This window comes from Oncorhynchus keta, chromosome 27, assembly GCF_023373465.1.
Source record: "Oncorhynchus keta strain PuntledgeMale-10-30-2019 chromosome 27, Oket_V2, whole genome shotgun sequence".
Classification (NCBI taxonomy): domain Eukaryota; kingdom Metazoa; phylum Chordata; class Actinopteri; order Salmoniformes; family Salmonidae; genus Oncorhynchus; species Oncorhynchus keta.
The window spans coordinates 7727437-7744634 of record NC_068447.1 but is presented as its reverse complement, the minus strand read 5'-3'; the positions used below and the strand labels follow the sequence as shown (position 1 = coordinate 7744634).

At 45.6% G+C, this 17198-nt stretch overlaps 1 protein-coding gene across 1 annotated transcript in view; it reads left to right on the top strand.

Annotated features, from left to right (window-relative positions):
- The window catches only part of LOC118373843 (sodium-dependent neutral amino acid transporter SLC6A17-like), a 73215-nt gene that overhangs the window by 35181 nt on the left and 20836 nt on the right, over positions 1 to 17198 (top strand). Inside the window, exon 6 of the mRNA XM_052481459.1 lies at positions 3621 to 3731. Within this exon, the coding sequence (XP_052337419.1) occupies positions 3621 to 3731 (111 nt within the window). The remainder of the gene's footprint in view (positions 1 to 3620; positions 3732 to 17198) is intronic.

Genomic DNA, 17198 nt, shown 5'->3' with positions numbered 1-17198 from the left:
GTCCTGATGGAAGGTGAACCTTTGTCCCCGTCTGAGGTCCTGGGTGCTCTGAAGCAGGTTTTCATCAAGGATCTCTGTACTTTGCTCCATTCATTGTTCCCTCAGTCCTGACTAGTCTCCCAGTCCCTGCCGCTGAAAAACATTCCCACAGTATGATGCTGCCACCACCATGCTTCACCGTAGGGATGGTTCCAGGTTTCCTCCAGACCTGAGGCTTGACATTCAAGCCAAAGAGTTCAATCTTGGTTTCATCAGACCGGAGAATGTTGTTTCTCATGGTCTGAGAGTCTTTAGGTGCCTTTTGGCAAACTCCAAGTGTGCTGTCATGTGGCCACTCTACCATAAAGGCCTGATTGGTGGAGTGCTGCAGAGATGTTTGTCTTTCTGGAAGTTAATCCCATCTCCACAGAAGAAATCTGATGCTTTCAGAGTAACTATTATTGTCTTGGTCACCTCCCTGACCAAGGTCCTTCTCCACTGATTGGTCAGTTTGGCTGGGCGGCCAGCTCTAGGAAGAGTCTTGGTGTTTCCAAACTTCTTCCATTTAAGAATGATGGAGGCCACTGTGTTCTTGGGGACCTTCATTGGTGTAGAAATGTTTTGGTACCCTTCCCCAAATCTATGCCACGACACAATCCTGTCTCGGAGCTCTACGGACAATTCCTTCGACCTCATGGCTTGGTTTTTGCTCTGACATGCACTGTCAACTGTGGGACCTTATATAGACAGGTGTGTACCAAATCATGAATCACATCATAAACGTAACTAAATGTGGAAAAAGTCAAAGGGTCTGAATACTTTCCAAGTGCACCACTGTATGACTGGAAAGGTACAGGGCCAGGGGCATTGTCTTCCCAACAGATACTGTATGCTGTTGTAACATGATCTGTGATCTATCTGTGGTAAGACAGTGAGGGGAGGGGTTACAAAAAGAAACACTGGTGTTGTTGAAATTGTTCTGGAAGGTTTAAGCGATCCACTCAGTTGTTATTACAGATTATTAAGTGTGCTGGAGTTTTACTTTTTCAAATACAGATATTTTCCTATGGACTTTCTATGCGTAAAATACAGTGTGAAGAGATTCACATCTTGTCGTGTATAAGTATATTCATTTTCATGAGCATTTTTATACTGGCTGAACTGTGACATAGCCTATGGTGAGAAAGGCTAAAATGTTAAAGCACAAAATACTATCTTTGTATTATCTTGTGTTAAACATTTCTATCTTTGTATTATCTTGTGTTAAACAATTCTATCTTTGTATTATCTTGTGTTAAACATTTCTATCTTTGTATTATCTTGTGTTAAACATTTCTATCTTTGTATTATCTTGTGTTGAACAATTCTATCTTTGTATTATCTTGTGTTGAACAATTCTATCTTTGTATTATCTTGTGTTAAACATTTCTATCTTTCTATTATCTTGTGTTATGGGAATTCTATCTTTCTATTATCTTGTGTTGAACAATTCTATCTTTCTATTATCTTGTGTTAAACATTTCTATCTTTGTATTATCTTGGTGTTAAACAATTCTATCTTTGTATTATCCCAAATGGTGATCCTATTTCTTGTGTTAAACATTTCTATCTTTGTATTATCTTGTGTTAAACCCTATCTTTGTATTATCTTGTGTTAAACAATTCTATCTTTGTATTATCTTTTGTTAAACAGCTATCTTTGTATTATCTTGTGTTAAACATTGCTATTTTGTATTATCTTGTGTTGAACAAATCTTTCTATATCAGTTGAACAATGATCTTTGTATTATCTTGTGTTAAACATTTCTATCTTTGTATTATCTTGAAATTAAACAATTCTATCTTTGTATTATCTTGGATTTAAAATTGCTATCTTTGTATTATCTTGTGTTAAACATTTCTATCTTTGTATTATCTTGTGTTAAACAATTCTATCTTTGTATTATCTTGTGTTAAACTTCTATCTTTGTATTATCTTGTGTTGAACAATTCTATCTTTCTATTATCTTGTGTTGAACATTTCTATCTTTGTAGTATCTTGTTTTAAACATTTCTATCTTTGTATTATCTTGTGTTGAACAAATCTTTCCATTATCTTGTGTTGAACAATCTATCTTTGTATTATCTTGTGTTAAACATACACTATCTTTGTTATCTTGTGCACTTTGAGATTTCATCTTTGTATTATCTTGTGTTAAACATTTCTATCTTTGCTATATAAACATTTCTATCTTTCTATTATCTTGTGTTGAACATTTCTATCTTTGTATTATCTTGGCTTAAACATTTCTATCTTTGTATTATCTTGTGTTAAACAATTCTATCTTTGTATTATCTTGTGCTAAACATTTCTATCTTTCTATTATCTTGTGTTGAACAATTCTATCTTTGTATTATCTTGTGTTGAACAATTCTATCTTTGTATTATCTTGTGTTAAACATTTCTATCTTTCTATTATCTTGTGTTATGGGAAGGAAGAAAAATTAATGATCTTAGTCTGAAGAGTCTAGGAGGCACAGTGTTGTTCGATATTATGTTGGCTGGCCAACAACTCCATTGCTGCTATCCCAAATGGTGACCTATTCCCTATATAGTGCACTACATTTAACCAGAGCCCTATGGTAGCGTATTCCCTATATAGTGCACTACTTTTGACCAGAGTCTTGGTCAAACTTGAGAATAGGGTGCCATTTGTGATTCAACCTAACAAAGTGCTTTCATCTCAGTCCAAACAATGAGTCATGATCACAACACCACAATCCAACCCACATTTTGGAATAGAGAAATATATAACAAGTTCTGACAGTTTGTCTGGATTCAAAATAGCACCTTATTCCCTGTACACTGAGTACAAACATTATTAACACCCACAGTTGTGTCAAGTTGGCTGGATGTCGTTTAGGTGGTGGACCATTCTTGATACACACGGGAAACTGCTGAGCGTGAAAAACCCAGCAGCGTTGCAGTTCATGACACAAACCGGTGCGCCTGGCCCCTACTACCATACCCCGTTCAAAGCCACTTAAATATTTTGTGTTGCCCAATCACCCTCTGAATGGCACACGTACACAATCCATGTCTCAATTGTCTCAAGGCTTAAAAAAGTATCCTCCCCTTCATCTACACTGGATGACGTGGATTTAACAAATGACATCAATAAGGGATCATAGCTTTCACCTGGATACACCTTGGAATTGTTACTTGTTACTTGATTACTTGTTGGTTATTACTGCATTGTCGAAACTAGAAGCACAAGCATTTCGCTACACTCGCATTAACATCTGCTAACCATGTGTATGTGACAAATAAAATATGATTTGATTTGATTTAACCTGGTCAGTCTATGTCATGGAAAGAGCAGGGGCCATGGTCTAAAGTAATGCCCTGTGTAGGGATGCAACCTTTTAACATGGGGCTATTATTCAACTATAAATTACCAAAGTTATGATAGATTGCCATAGAGTTTATGTTAATTACCCACATTTTGAAGATTCCCGGGAACTTTAGTAAACTACGTGTGTGTGTGTGTGTGTGTGTGTGTGTGTGTGTGTGTGTGTGTGTGTGTGTGTGTGTGTGTGTGTGTGTGTGTGTGTGTGTGTGTGTGTGTGTGTGTGTGTGTGTGTGTTTTTTCTCCTATCAGGTGATGTACTTCAGCTCTCTCTTCCCCTACGTGGTGTTGATCTGTTTCCTCGTCAGAGGCCTGATGCTCAAAGGATCTGTTGACGGCATCGCTCACATGTTCACCCCAAAGGTACACACACACACACCAAATGTACACACACACACACCGACACACACATTCACACACATTCACACTGACAACACTAAAGGTAAACACACACACACCATCCTTTATCTGTGGTACTGAGAATTACAGCTCCACATATTCAACTCACCTGCATGTTGTGTATCCGAAGGTACAACACAGCCATCTAACATCCAACACAGCCATCTAACATCCAACACAGCCATCTAACATCCAACACAGCCATCTAACATCCAACACAGCCATCTAACATCCAACACAGCCATCTAACATCCAACACAGCCATCTAACATCCAACACAGCCATCTAACATCCAACACAGCCATCTAACATCCAACACAGCAATCCAACATCCAACACAGCCATCTAACATCCAACACAGCCATCTAACATCCACCACAGCCATCTAACATCCAACACAGCCGTCTAACATCCAACACAGCCATCTAACATCCAACACAGCCATCTAACATCCAACACAGCCGTCTAACATCCAACACAGCCATCTAACATCCAACACAGCCATCTAACATCCAACACAGCCATCTAACATCCAACACAGCCATCTAACATCCAACACAGCCATCTAACATCCAACACAGCCGTCTAACATCCAACACAGCCATCTAACATCCAACACAGCCATCCAACATCCAACACAGCCATCTAACATCCAACACAGCCATCTAACATCCAACACAGCCATCTAACATCCAACACAGCCATCTAACATCCAACACAGCCATCTAACATCCAACACAGCCATCCAACATCCAACACAGCCATCTAACATCCAACACAGCCATCCAACATCCAACACAGCCATCTGATATCCAACGCAGCCATCCAACATCCAACACAGCCATCCAACATCCAACACAGCCATCCAACATCCAACACAGCCATCCAACATCCAACACAGCCATCCAACATCCTACACAGCCGTCTGATATCCAACACAGCCATCCGATATCCAACACAGCCATCCAACATCCTACACAGCCATCCAACACAGCCATCCAACATCCAATATCCAACACAGCCATCCAACATCCAATATCCAACACAGCCATCCAACATCCAACACAGCCATCCAACATCCAACACAGCCATCCAACATCCAACACAGCCATCTAACATCCACCACAGCCATCCAACATCCAACACAGCCATCCAACATCCAACACAGCCATCCAACATCCAACACAGCCATCCGACATCCAACACAGCCATCCGACAACCAACACAGCCATCCAACATCCAACACAGCCATCCAACATCCAACACAGCCATCAAACACAGCCATCCAACACAGCCATCCAACATCCAACACAGCCATCCGATATCCAACACAGCAATCCAATATCCAACACAGCCACCCAATATCCAACACAGCCATCCAACACAGCCATCCAACACAGCCATCTGATATCCAACACAGCCATCCAACATCCAACACAGCCATCTGATATCCAACACAGCCATGCAACATCCAACACAGCCATCCAACACAGCCATCCAACATCCAACACAGCCATCTAACATCCAACACAGCCATCTAACATCCAACACAGCCATCTAACATCCAACACAGCCATCCAACACAGCCATCCAACATCCAACACAGCCATCCGATATCCAACACAGCCATCCAACATCCAACACAGCCATGCAACATCCAACACAGCCATGCAACATCCAACACAGCCATGCGACATCCAACACAGCCATCCGATATCCAACACAGCTATCCGACATCCAACATCCAACACAGCCATCTGATATCCAACACAGCCATCCAACATCCAACACAGCCATCTGATATCCAATACAGTCATCCGACAACCAACACAGCCATCTGATATCCAACACAGCCATCCAACATCCAACACAGCCATCTGATATCCAACACAGCCATCCAACATCCAACACAGCCATCCAACATCCAACACAGCCATCTGATGTCCAACACAGCCATCTGATATCCAATACAGTCATCCGACAACCAACACAGCCATCCAACATCCAACACAGCCATGCAACATCCAACACAGCCATGCAACATCCAACACAGCCATGCGACATCCAACACAGCCATCCGATATCCAACACAGCTATCCGACATCCAACATCCAACACAGCCATCTGATATCCAACACAGCCATCCAACATCCAACACAGCCATCTGATATCCAACACAGCCATCTGATATCCAACACAGCCATCCAACATCCAACACAGCCATCTGATATCCAACACAGCCATCCAACATCCAACACAGCCATCTGATATCCAACACAGCCATCTGATATCCAACACAGCCATCCAACATCCAACACAGCCATCTGATATCCAACACAGCCATCTGATATCCAACACAGCCATCCAACATCCAACACAGCCATCCAATATCCAACACAGCCACCCAATATCCAACACAGCCATCCAACACAGCCATCCAACACAGCCATCCAACACACCCATCCAACACAGCCATCCAACATCCAACACAGCCATACGATATCCAACACAGCCATGCAACATCCAACACAGCCATCCATCACAGCCATCCAACACAGCCATCCAACATCCAACACAGCCATCTAACATCCAACACAGCCATCCGACATCCAACACAGCCATCCAACATCCAACACAGCCACCCAATATCCAACACAGCCATCCAACACAGCCACCCAATATCCAACACAGCCATCCAACACAGCCATCCAACACAGCCATCTGATATCCAACACAGCCATACGATATCCAACACAGCCATGCAACATCCAACACAGCCATCCAACACAGCCATCCAACATCCAACACAGCCATCTAACATCCAACACAGACATCTAACATCCAACACAGCCATCCAACATCCAACACAGCCATCCAAAATCCAACACAGCCATCCGATATCCAACACAGCCATCCAACATCCAACACAGCCATCCAAAATCCAACACAGCCATCCGACATCCAACACAGCCATCTGATATCCAACACAGCCATTCGGCATCCAACACCTAACATCCAACACAGCCATCCAAAATCCAACACAGCCATCTGATATCCAACACAGTCATCTGATATCCAACACAGCCATCCGACATCCAACACAGCCATCCAACATCCAACACAGCCATCTGACATCCAACACAGCCATCCAACATCCAACACAGCCATCCATCATCCAACACAGCCATCTGATATCCAACACAGTCATCTGATATCCAACACAGCCATCCAACATCCAACACAGCCATCCAACATCCAACACAGCCATCCATCATCCAACACAGCCATCTGATATCCAACACAGCCATCTGACATCCAACACAGCCATCCAACATCCAACACAGCCATCCATCATCCAACACAGCCATCTGATATCCAACACAGCCATCCGATATCCAACACATCCATCTGATATCCAACACAGCCATCCGATATCCAACACAGCCATCTGATATCGAACACAGCCATCCAACACAGCCATCTGATATCCAACACAGCCATCTGATATCCAACACAGCCATCTGATATACAACACAGCCATCTAACATCCAACACAGCCATCTAACATCCAACACAGCCATCCAACATCCAACACAGCCATCCAACATCCAACACAGCCATCCAACATCCAACACAGCCATCTGATATCCAACACAGCCATCTGATATCCAACACAGCCATCTGATATCCAACAAAGCCATCTGATATCCAACACAGCCATCTGATATCCAACACAGCCATCTGATATCCAACACAGCCATCTAACATCCAACACAGCCATCCAACACAGCCTAACATCCAACACAGCCATCTGATATCCAACACAGCCATCTGATATCCAACACAGCCATCTGATATCCAACACAGCCATCTGATATCCAACACAGCCATTCGGCATCCAACACAGCCACCCGACAACCAACACAGCCATCCAACATCCAACACAGCCATCTGATATCCAACACAGCCATTTGATATCCAACACAGCCATATGATATCCAACACAGCCATCCAACATCCAACACAGCCATCTGATATCCAACACAGCCATCCGACATCCAACACAGCCATCCAACATCCAACACAGCCATCTGATATCCAACACAGCCATCTGATATCCAACACAGCCATCTGATATCCAACACAGCCATCTGATATCCAACACAGCCATCCAACATCCAACACAGCCATCTGATATCCAACACAGCCACCCAATATCCAACACAGCCATCCAACACAGCCATCCAACACAGCCATCCAACATCCAACACAGCCATCTAACATCCAACACAGCCATCTAACATCCAACACAGCCATCCAACACAGCCATCCAACATCCAACACAGCCATCTGATATCCAACACAGCCATCCAACATCCCACACAGCCATGCAACATCCAACACAGCCATGCAACATCCAACACAGCCATGCAACATCCAACTGCCATCCGATATCCAACACAGCCATCCGACATTCCACACAGCCATCCGACATCCAACATCCAACACAGCCATCTGATATCCAACACAGTCATCCAACATCCAACACAGCCATCTGATATCCAACACAGCCATCCAACATCCAACACAGCTATCCGACATCCAACATCCAACACAGCCATCTGATATCCAATACAGTCATCCGACAACCAACACAGCCATCTGATATCCAACAAAGCCATCCAACATCCAACACAGCCATCTGATATCCAACACAGCCATCCAACATCCAACACAGCCATCTGATATCCAACACAGCCATCTGATATCCAACACAGCCATCCAACATCCAACACAGCCATCCAATATCCAACACAGCCACCCAATATCCAACACAGCCATCCAACACAGCCATCCAACACAGCCATCCAACACAACCATCCAACACAGCCATCTGATATCCAACACAGCCATCCAACATCCAACACAGCCATCTGATATCCAACACAGCCATCCAACATCCAACACAGCCATCTGATATCCAACACAGCCATCTGATATCCAACACAGCCATCCAACATCCAACACAGCCATCTGATATCCAACACAGCCATCTGATATCCAACACAGCCATCCAACATCCAACACAGCCATCTGATATCCAACACAGCCATCTGATATCCAACACAGCCATCCAACATCCAACACAGCCATCCAATATCCAACACAGCCACCCAATATCCAACACAGCCATCCAACACAGCCATCCAACACAGCCATCCAACACCATCCAACACAGCCATCTGATATCCAACACAGCCATACGATATCCAACACAGCCATGCAACATCCAACACAGCCATCCATCACAGCCATCCAACACAGCCATCCAACATCCAACACAGCCATCTAACATCCAACACAGCCATCCGACATCCAACACAGCCATCCAACATCCAACACAGCCACCCAATATCCAACACAGCCATCCAACACAGCCATCCAACACAGCCATCTGATATCCAACACAGCCATACGATATCCAACACAGCCATGCAACATCCAACACAGCCATCCAACACAGCCATCCAACACAGCCATCCAACATCCAACACAGCCATCTAACATCCAACACAGCCATCTCATCCAACACAGCCATCCAACATCCAACACAGCCATCCAAAATCCAACACAGCCATCCGATATCCAACACAGCCATGCGACATTCCACACAGCCATCCGACATCCAACACAGCCATCTGATATCCAACACAGCCATTCGGCATCCAACACCTAACATCCAACACAGCCATCCAAAATCCAACACAGCCATCTGATATCCAACACCGCCATCCGACATCCAACACAGCCATCCAACATCCAACACAGCCATCCGACATCCAACACAGCCATCCAACATCCAACACAGCCATCCGACATCCAACACATCCATCTGATATCCAACACAGCCATCTGATATCCAACACAGTCATCTGATATCCAACACAGCCATCCGACATCCAACACAGCCATCCAACATCCAACACAGCCATCCGACATCCAACACATCCATCTGATATCCAACACAGCCATCTGATATCCAACACAGCCATCTGATATCCAACACAGCCATCCGACATCCAACACAGCCATCCGACATCCAACACATCCATCTGATATCCAACACAGCCATCTGATATCCAACACAGCCATCCGATATCCAACACAGCCATCCGATATCCAACACAGCCATCTGATATCCAACACAGCCATCTGATATCCAACACAGCCATCTGATATCCAACACAGCCATCCGATATCCAACACAGCCATCTGATATCAACACAGCCATCCAACACAGCCATCTGATATCCAACACAGCCGTCTGATATCCAACACAGCCATCCGATATACAACACAGCCATCTGATATACAACACAGCCATCCGATATCCAACACAGCCATCTGATATCCAACACAGCCATCTGATATCCAACACAGCCATCTGATATCCAACACAGCCATCTGATATACAACACGGCCATCCGATATCCAACACAGCCATCTGATATCCAACACAGCCATCCGATATCCAACACAGCCATCTGATATCCAACACAGCCATCTAACATCCAACACAGCCATCTAACATCCAACACAGCCATCTGATATCCAACACAGCCATCCAACATCCAACACAGCCATCTGATATCCAACACAGCCATCTGATATCCAACACAGCCATCTGATATCCAACACAGCCATCTGATATCCAACACAGCCATTCGGCATCCAACACAGCCACCCGACAACCAACACAGCCATCCAACATCCAACACAGCCATCTGATATCCAACACAGCCATTTGATATCCAACACAGCCATATGATATCCAACACAGCCATCCAACATCCAACACAGCCATCTGATATCCAACACAGCCATCCGACATCCAACACAGCCATCCAACATCCAACACAGCCATCCAACATCCAACACAGCCATCTGATATCCAACACAGCCATCTGATATCCAACACAGCCATCTGATATCCAACACAGCCATCTGATATCCAACACAGCCATCTGATATCCAACACAGCCATCTGATATCCAACACAGCCATCTGATATCCAACACATCCAACACAGCCATCTGATATCCAACACAGCCACCCAATATCCAACACAGCCATCCAACACAGCCATCCAACACAGCCATCCAACATCCAACACACAGCCATCTAACATCCAACACAGCCATCTAACATCCAACACAGCCATCCAACACAGCCATCCAACATCCAACACAGCCATCCGATATCCAACACAGCCATCCAACATCCAACACAGCCATGCAACATCCAACACAGCCATGCAACATCCAACACAGCCATGCAACATCCAACAGCCATCCGATATCCAACACAGCCCAACAACCAACACACAGCCATCCAACATCCAACACAGCCATCTGATATCCAACACAGCCATTTGATATCCAACACAGCCATATGATATCCAACACAGCCATCCAACATCCAACACAGCCATCTGATATCCAACACAGCCATCCGACATCCAACACAGCCATCCAACATCCAACACAGCCATACAACATCCAACACAGCCATCTGATATCCAACACAGCCATCTGATATCCAACACAGCCATCTGATATCCAACACAGCCATCTGATATCCAACACAGCCATCTGATATCCAACACAGCCATCTGATATCCAACACAGCCATCTGATATCCAACACAGCCATCTGATACAGCCAACACAGCCACCCAATATCCAACACAGCCATCCAACACAGCCATCCAACACAGCCATCCAACATCCAACACAGCCATCTAACATCCAACACAGCCATCTAACATCCAACAAAGCCATCCAACACAGCCATCCAACATCCAACACAGCCATCCGATATCCAACACAGCCATCCAACATCCAACACAGCCATGCAACATCCAACACAGCCATGCAACATCCAACACAGCCAACATCCAACAGCCATCCGATATCAACACAGCCATCCGACATTCCACACAGCCATCCGACATCCAACATCCAACACAGCCATCTGATATCCAACACAGCCATCCAACATCCAACACAGCCATCTGATATCCAACACAGCCATCTGATATCCAACACAGCCATCCAATATCCAACACAGCCACCCAATATCCAACACAGACATCAACACAGCCATCCAACACAGCCATCTGATATCCAACACAGCCATCTGATATCCAACACAGCCATCTGATATCCAACACAGCCATCCAATATCCAACACAGCCATCTGATATCCAACACAGCCATCTGACATCCAACACAGCCATCCAACATCCAACACAGCCATCTGACATCCAACAGCCATCCATCTGATATCCAACACAGCCATCTGATATCCAACACAGTCATCTGATATCCAACACAGCCATCCGACATCCAACACAGCCATCCAACATCAACACAGCCATCCGACATCCAACACATCCATCTGATATCCAACACAGCCATCTGATATCCAACACAGCCATCTGATATCCAACACAGCCATCCGACATCCAACACAGCCATCCGACATCCAACACAGCCATCTGATATCCAACACAGCCATCTGATATCCAACACAGCCATCTGATATCCAACACAGCCATCTGATATCCAACATCCAACACAGCCATCTGATATCCAACACAGCCATCCGATATCCAACACAGCCATCTGATATCCAACACAGCCATCCGATATCCAACACAGCCATCTGATATCGAACACAGCCATCCAACACAGCCATCTGATATCCAACACAGCCATCTGATATCAACACAGCCATCCGATATACAACACAGCCATCTGATATACAACACAGCCATCCGATATCCAACACAGCCATCTGATATCCAACACAGCCATCTGATATCCAACACAGCCATCTGATATCCAACACAGCCATCTGATATCTGATACAACACGGCCATCAACACAGATATCCAACACAGCCATCTGATATCCAACACAGCCATCAACACCTATATCCAACACAGCCATCTGATATCCAACACAGCCATCTAACATCCAACACAGCCATCTAACATCCAACACAGCCATCTGATATCCAACACAGCCATCCAACATCCAACACAGCCATCTGATATCCAACACAGCCATCTGATATCCAACACAGCCATCTGATATCCAACACAGCCATCTGATATCCAACACAGCCATTCGGCATCCAACACAGCCACCCGACAACCAACACAGCCATCCAACATCCAACACAGCCATCTGATATCCAACACAGCCATTTGATATCCAACACAGCCATATGATATATCAACACAGCCATCCAACATCCAACACAGCCATCTGATATCCAACACAGCCCTGACATCCAACACAGCCATCCGACATCCAACACAGCCATCTGATATCCAACACAGCCATCCAACATCCAACACAGCCATCTGATATCCAACACAGCCATCTGATATCCAACACAGCCATCTGATATCCAACACAGCCATCTGATATCCAACACAGCCATCTGATATCCAACACAGCCATCTGATATCCAACACAGCCATCCAACATCCAACACAGCCATCTGATATCCAACACAGCCACCCAATATCCAACACAGCCATCCAACACAGCCATCCAACACAGCCATCCAACATCCAACACAGCCATCTAACATCCAACACAGCCATCTAACATCCAACACAGCCATCCAACACAGCCATCCAACATCCAACACAGCCATCCGATATCCAACACAGCCATCCAACATCCAACACAGCCATGCAACATCCAACACAGCCATGCAACATCCAACACAGCCATGCAACATCCAACAGCCATCCGATATCCAACACAGCCACCCGACAACCAACACCGCCATCCAACATCCAACACAGCCATCTGATATCCAACACAGCCATTTGATATCCAACACAGCCATATGATATCCAACACAGCCATCCAACATCCAACACAGCCATCTGATATCCAACACAGCCATCCGACATCCAACACAGCCATCCAACATCCAACACAGCCATCCAACATCCAACACAGCCATCTGATATCCAACACAGCCATCTGATATCCAACACAGCCATCTGATATCCAACACAGCCATCTGATATCCAACACAGCCATCTGATATCCAACACAGCCATCTGATATCCAACACAGCCATCCAACATCCAACACAGCCATCTGATATCCAACACAGCCACCCAATATCCAACACAGCCATCCAACACAGCCATCCAACACAGCCATCCAACATCCAACACAGCCATCTAACATCCAACACAGCCATCTAACATCCAACACAGCCATCCAACACAGCCATCCAACATCCAACACAGCCATCCGATATCCAACACAGCCATCCAACATCCAACACAGCCATGCAACATCCAACACAGCCATGCAACATCCAACACAGCCATGCAACATCCAACAGCCATCCGATATCCAACACAGCCATCCGACATTCCACACAGCCATCCGACATCCAACATCCAACACAGCCATCTGATATCCAACACAGCCATCCAACATCCAACACAGCCATCTGATATCCAACACAGCCATCTGATATCCAACACAGCCATCCAATATCCAACACAGCCACCCAATATCCAACACAGACATCCAACACAGCCATCCAACACAGCCATCTGATATCCAACACGCCATCAGCCATCCAACATCCAACACAGCCATCTGATATCCAACACAGCCATCCAACATCCAACACAGCCATCTGATATCCAACACAGCCATCCAACATCCAACACAGCCATCCAACATCCAACACAGCCATCTGATATCCAACACAGCCATCCAACATCCAACACAGCCATCTGATATCCAACACAGCCATCTGATATCCAACACAGTCATCCGACATCCAACACAGCCATCCAACACAGCCATCTGATATCCAACACAGCCATCCAACATCCAACACAGCCATCTGATATCCAACACAGCCATCTGATATCCAACACAGCCATCCAACACAGCCATCTGATATCCAACACAGCCATACGATATCCAACACAGCCATGCAACATCCAACACAGCCATCCAACACAGCCATCCAACACAGCCATCCGACATCCAACACAGCCATGCAACATCCAACACAGCCATCCAACACAGCCATCAAACACAGCCATCCAACATCCAACACAGCCATCTAACATCCAACACAGCCATCCGACATCCAACACAGCCATCCGATATCCAACACAGCCATCCAACATCCAACACAGCCATCTGATATCCAACACAGCCATCCAACATCCAACACAGCCATCCGATATCCAACACAGCCCGGCATCCAACACAGCAACATCCAACACAGCCATGCAACATCCAACACAGCCATCCAAAATCCAACACAGCCATCCAACATCCAACACAGCCATCCGATATCCACACAGCCATCCGACATCCAACACAGCCATGCAACATCCAACACAGCCATCCAACACAGCCATCCGACATCCAACACAGCCACCCGACAACCAACACAGCCATCCAACATCCAACACAGCCATCTGATATCCAACACAGCCATTTGATATCCAACACAGCCATATGATATCCAACACAGCCATCCAACATCCAACACAGCCATCTGATATCCAACACAGCCATCCGACATCCAACACAGCCATCCAACATCCAACACAGCCATCCAACATCCAACACAGCCATCTGATATCCAACACAGCCATCTGATATCCAACACAGCCATCTGATATCCAACACAGCCATCTGATATCCAACACAGCCATCTGATATCCAACACAGCCATCTGATATCCAACACAGCCATCTGATATCCAACACAGCCATCCAACATCCAACACAGCCATCTGATATCCAACACAGCCACCCAATATCCAACACAGCCATCCAACACAGCCATCCAACACAGCCATCCAACATCCAACACAGCCATCTAACATCCAACACAGCCATCTAACATCCAACACAGCCATCCAACACAGCCATCCAACATCCAACACAGCCATCCGATATCCAACACAGCCATCCAACATCCAACACAGCCATGCAACATCCAACACAGCCATGCAACATCCAACACAGCCATGCAACATCCAACAGCCATCCGATATCCAACACAGCCACCCGACAACCAACACCGCCATCCAACATCCAACACAGCCATCTGATATCCAACACAGCCATTTGATATCCAACACAGCCATATGATATCCAACACAGCCATCCAACATCCAACACAGCCATCTGATATCCAACACAGCCATCCGACATCCAACACAGCCATCCAACATCCAACACAGCCATCCAACATCCAACACAGCCATCTGATATCCAACACAGCCATCTGATATCCAACACAGCCATCTGATATCCAACACAGCCATCTGATATCCAACACAGCCATCTGATATCCAACACAGCCATCCGATATCCAACACAGCCATCAACATCCAACACAGCCATCTGATATCCAACACAGCCACCCAATATCCAACACAGCCATCCAACACAGCCATCCAACACAGCCATCCAACATCCAACACAGCCATCTAACATCCAACACAGCCATCTAACATCCAACACAGCCATCCAACACAGCCATCCAACATCCAACACAGCCATCCGATATCCAACACAGCCATCCAACCAACATCCAACACAGCCATGCAACATCCAACACAGCCATGCAACATCCAACACAGCCATGCAACATCCAACAGCCATCCGATATCCAACACAGCCATCCGACATTCCACACAGCCATCCGACATCCAACATCCAACACAGCCATCTGATATCCAACACAGCCATCCAACATCCAACACAGCCATCTGATATCCAACACAGCCATCTGATATCCAACACAGCCATCCAATATCCAACACAGCCACCCAATATCCAACACAGACATCCAACACAGCCATCCAACACAGCCATCTGATATCCAACACAGCCATCCAACATCCAACACAGCCATCTGATATCCAACACAGCCATCCAACATCCAACACAGCCATCTGATATCCAACACAGCCATCCAACATCCAACACAGCCATCCAACATCCAACACAGCCATCTGATATCCAACACAGCCATCCAACATCCAACACAGCCATCTGATATCCAACACAGCCATCTGATATCCAACACAGTCATCCGACATCCAACACAGCCATCCAACACAGCCATCTGATATCCAACACAGCCATCCAACATCCAACACAGCCATCTGATATCCAACACAGCCATCTGATATCCAACACAGCCATCCAACACAGCCATCTGATATCCAACACAGCCATACGATATCCAACACAGCCATGCAACATCCAACACAGCCATCCAACACAGCCATCCAACACAGCCATCCGACATCCAACACAGCCATGCAACATCCAACACAGCCATCC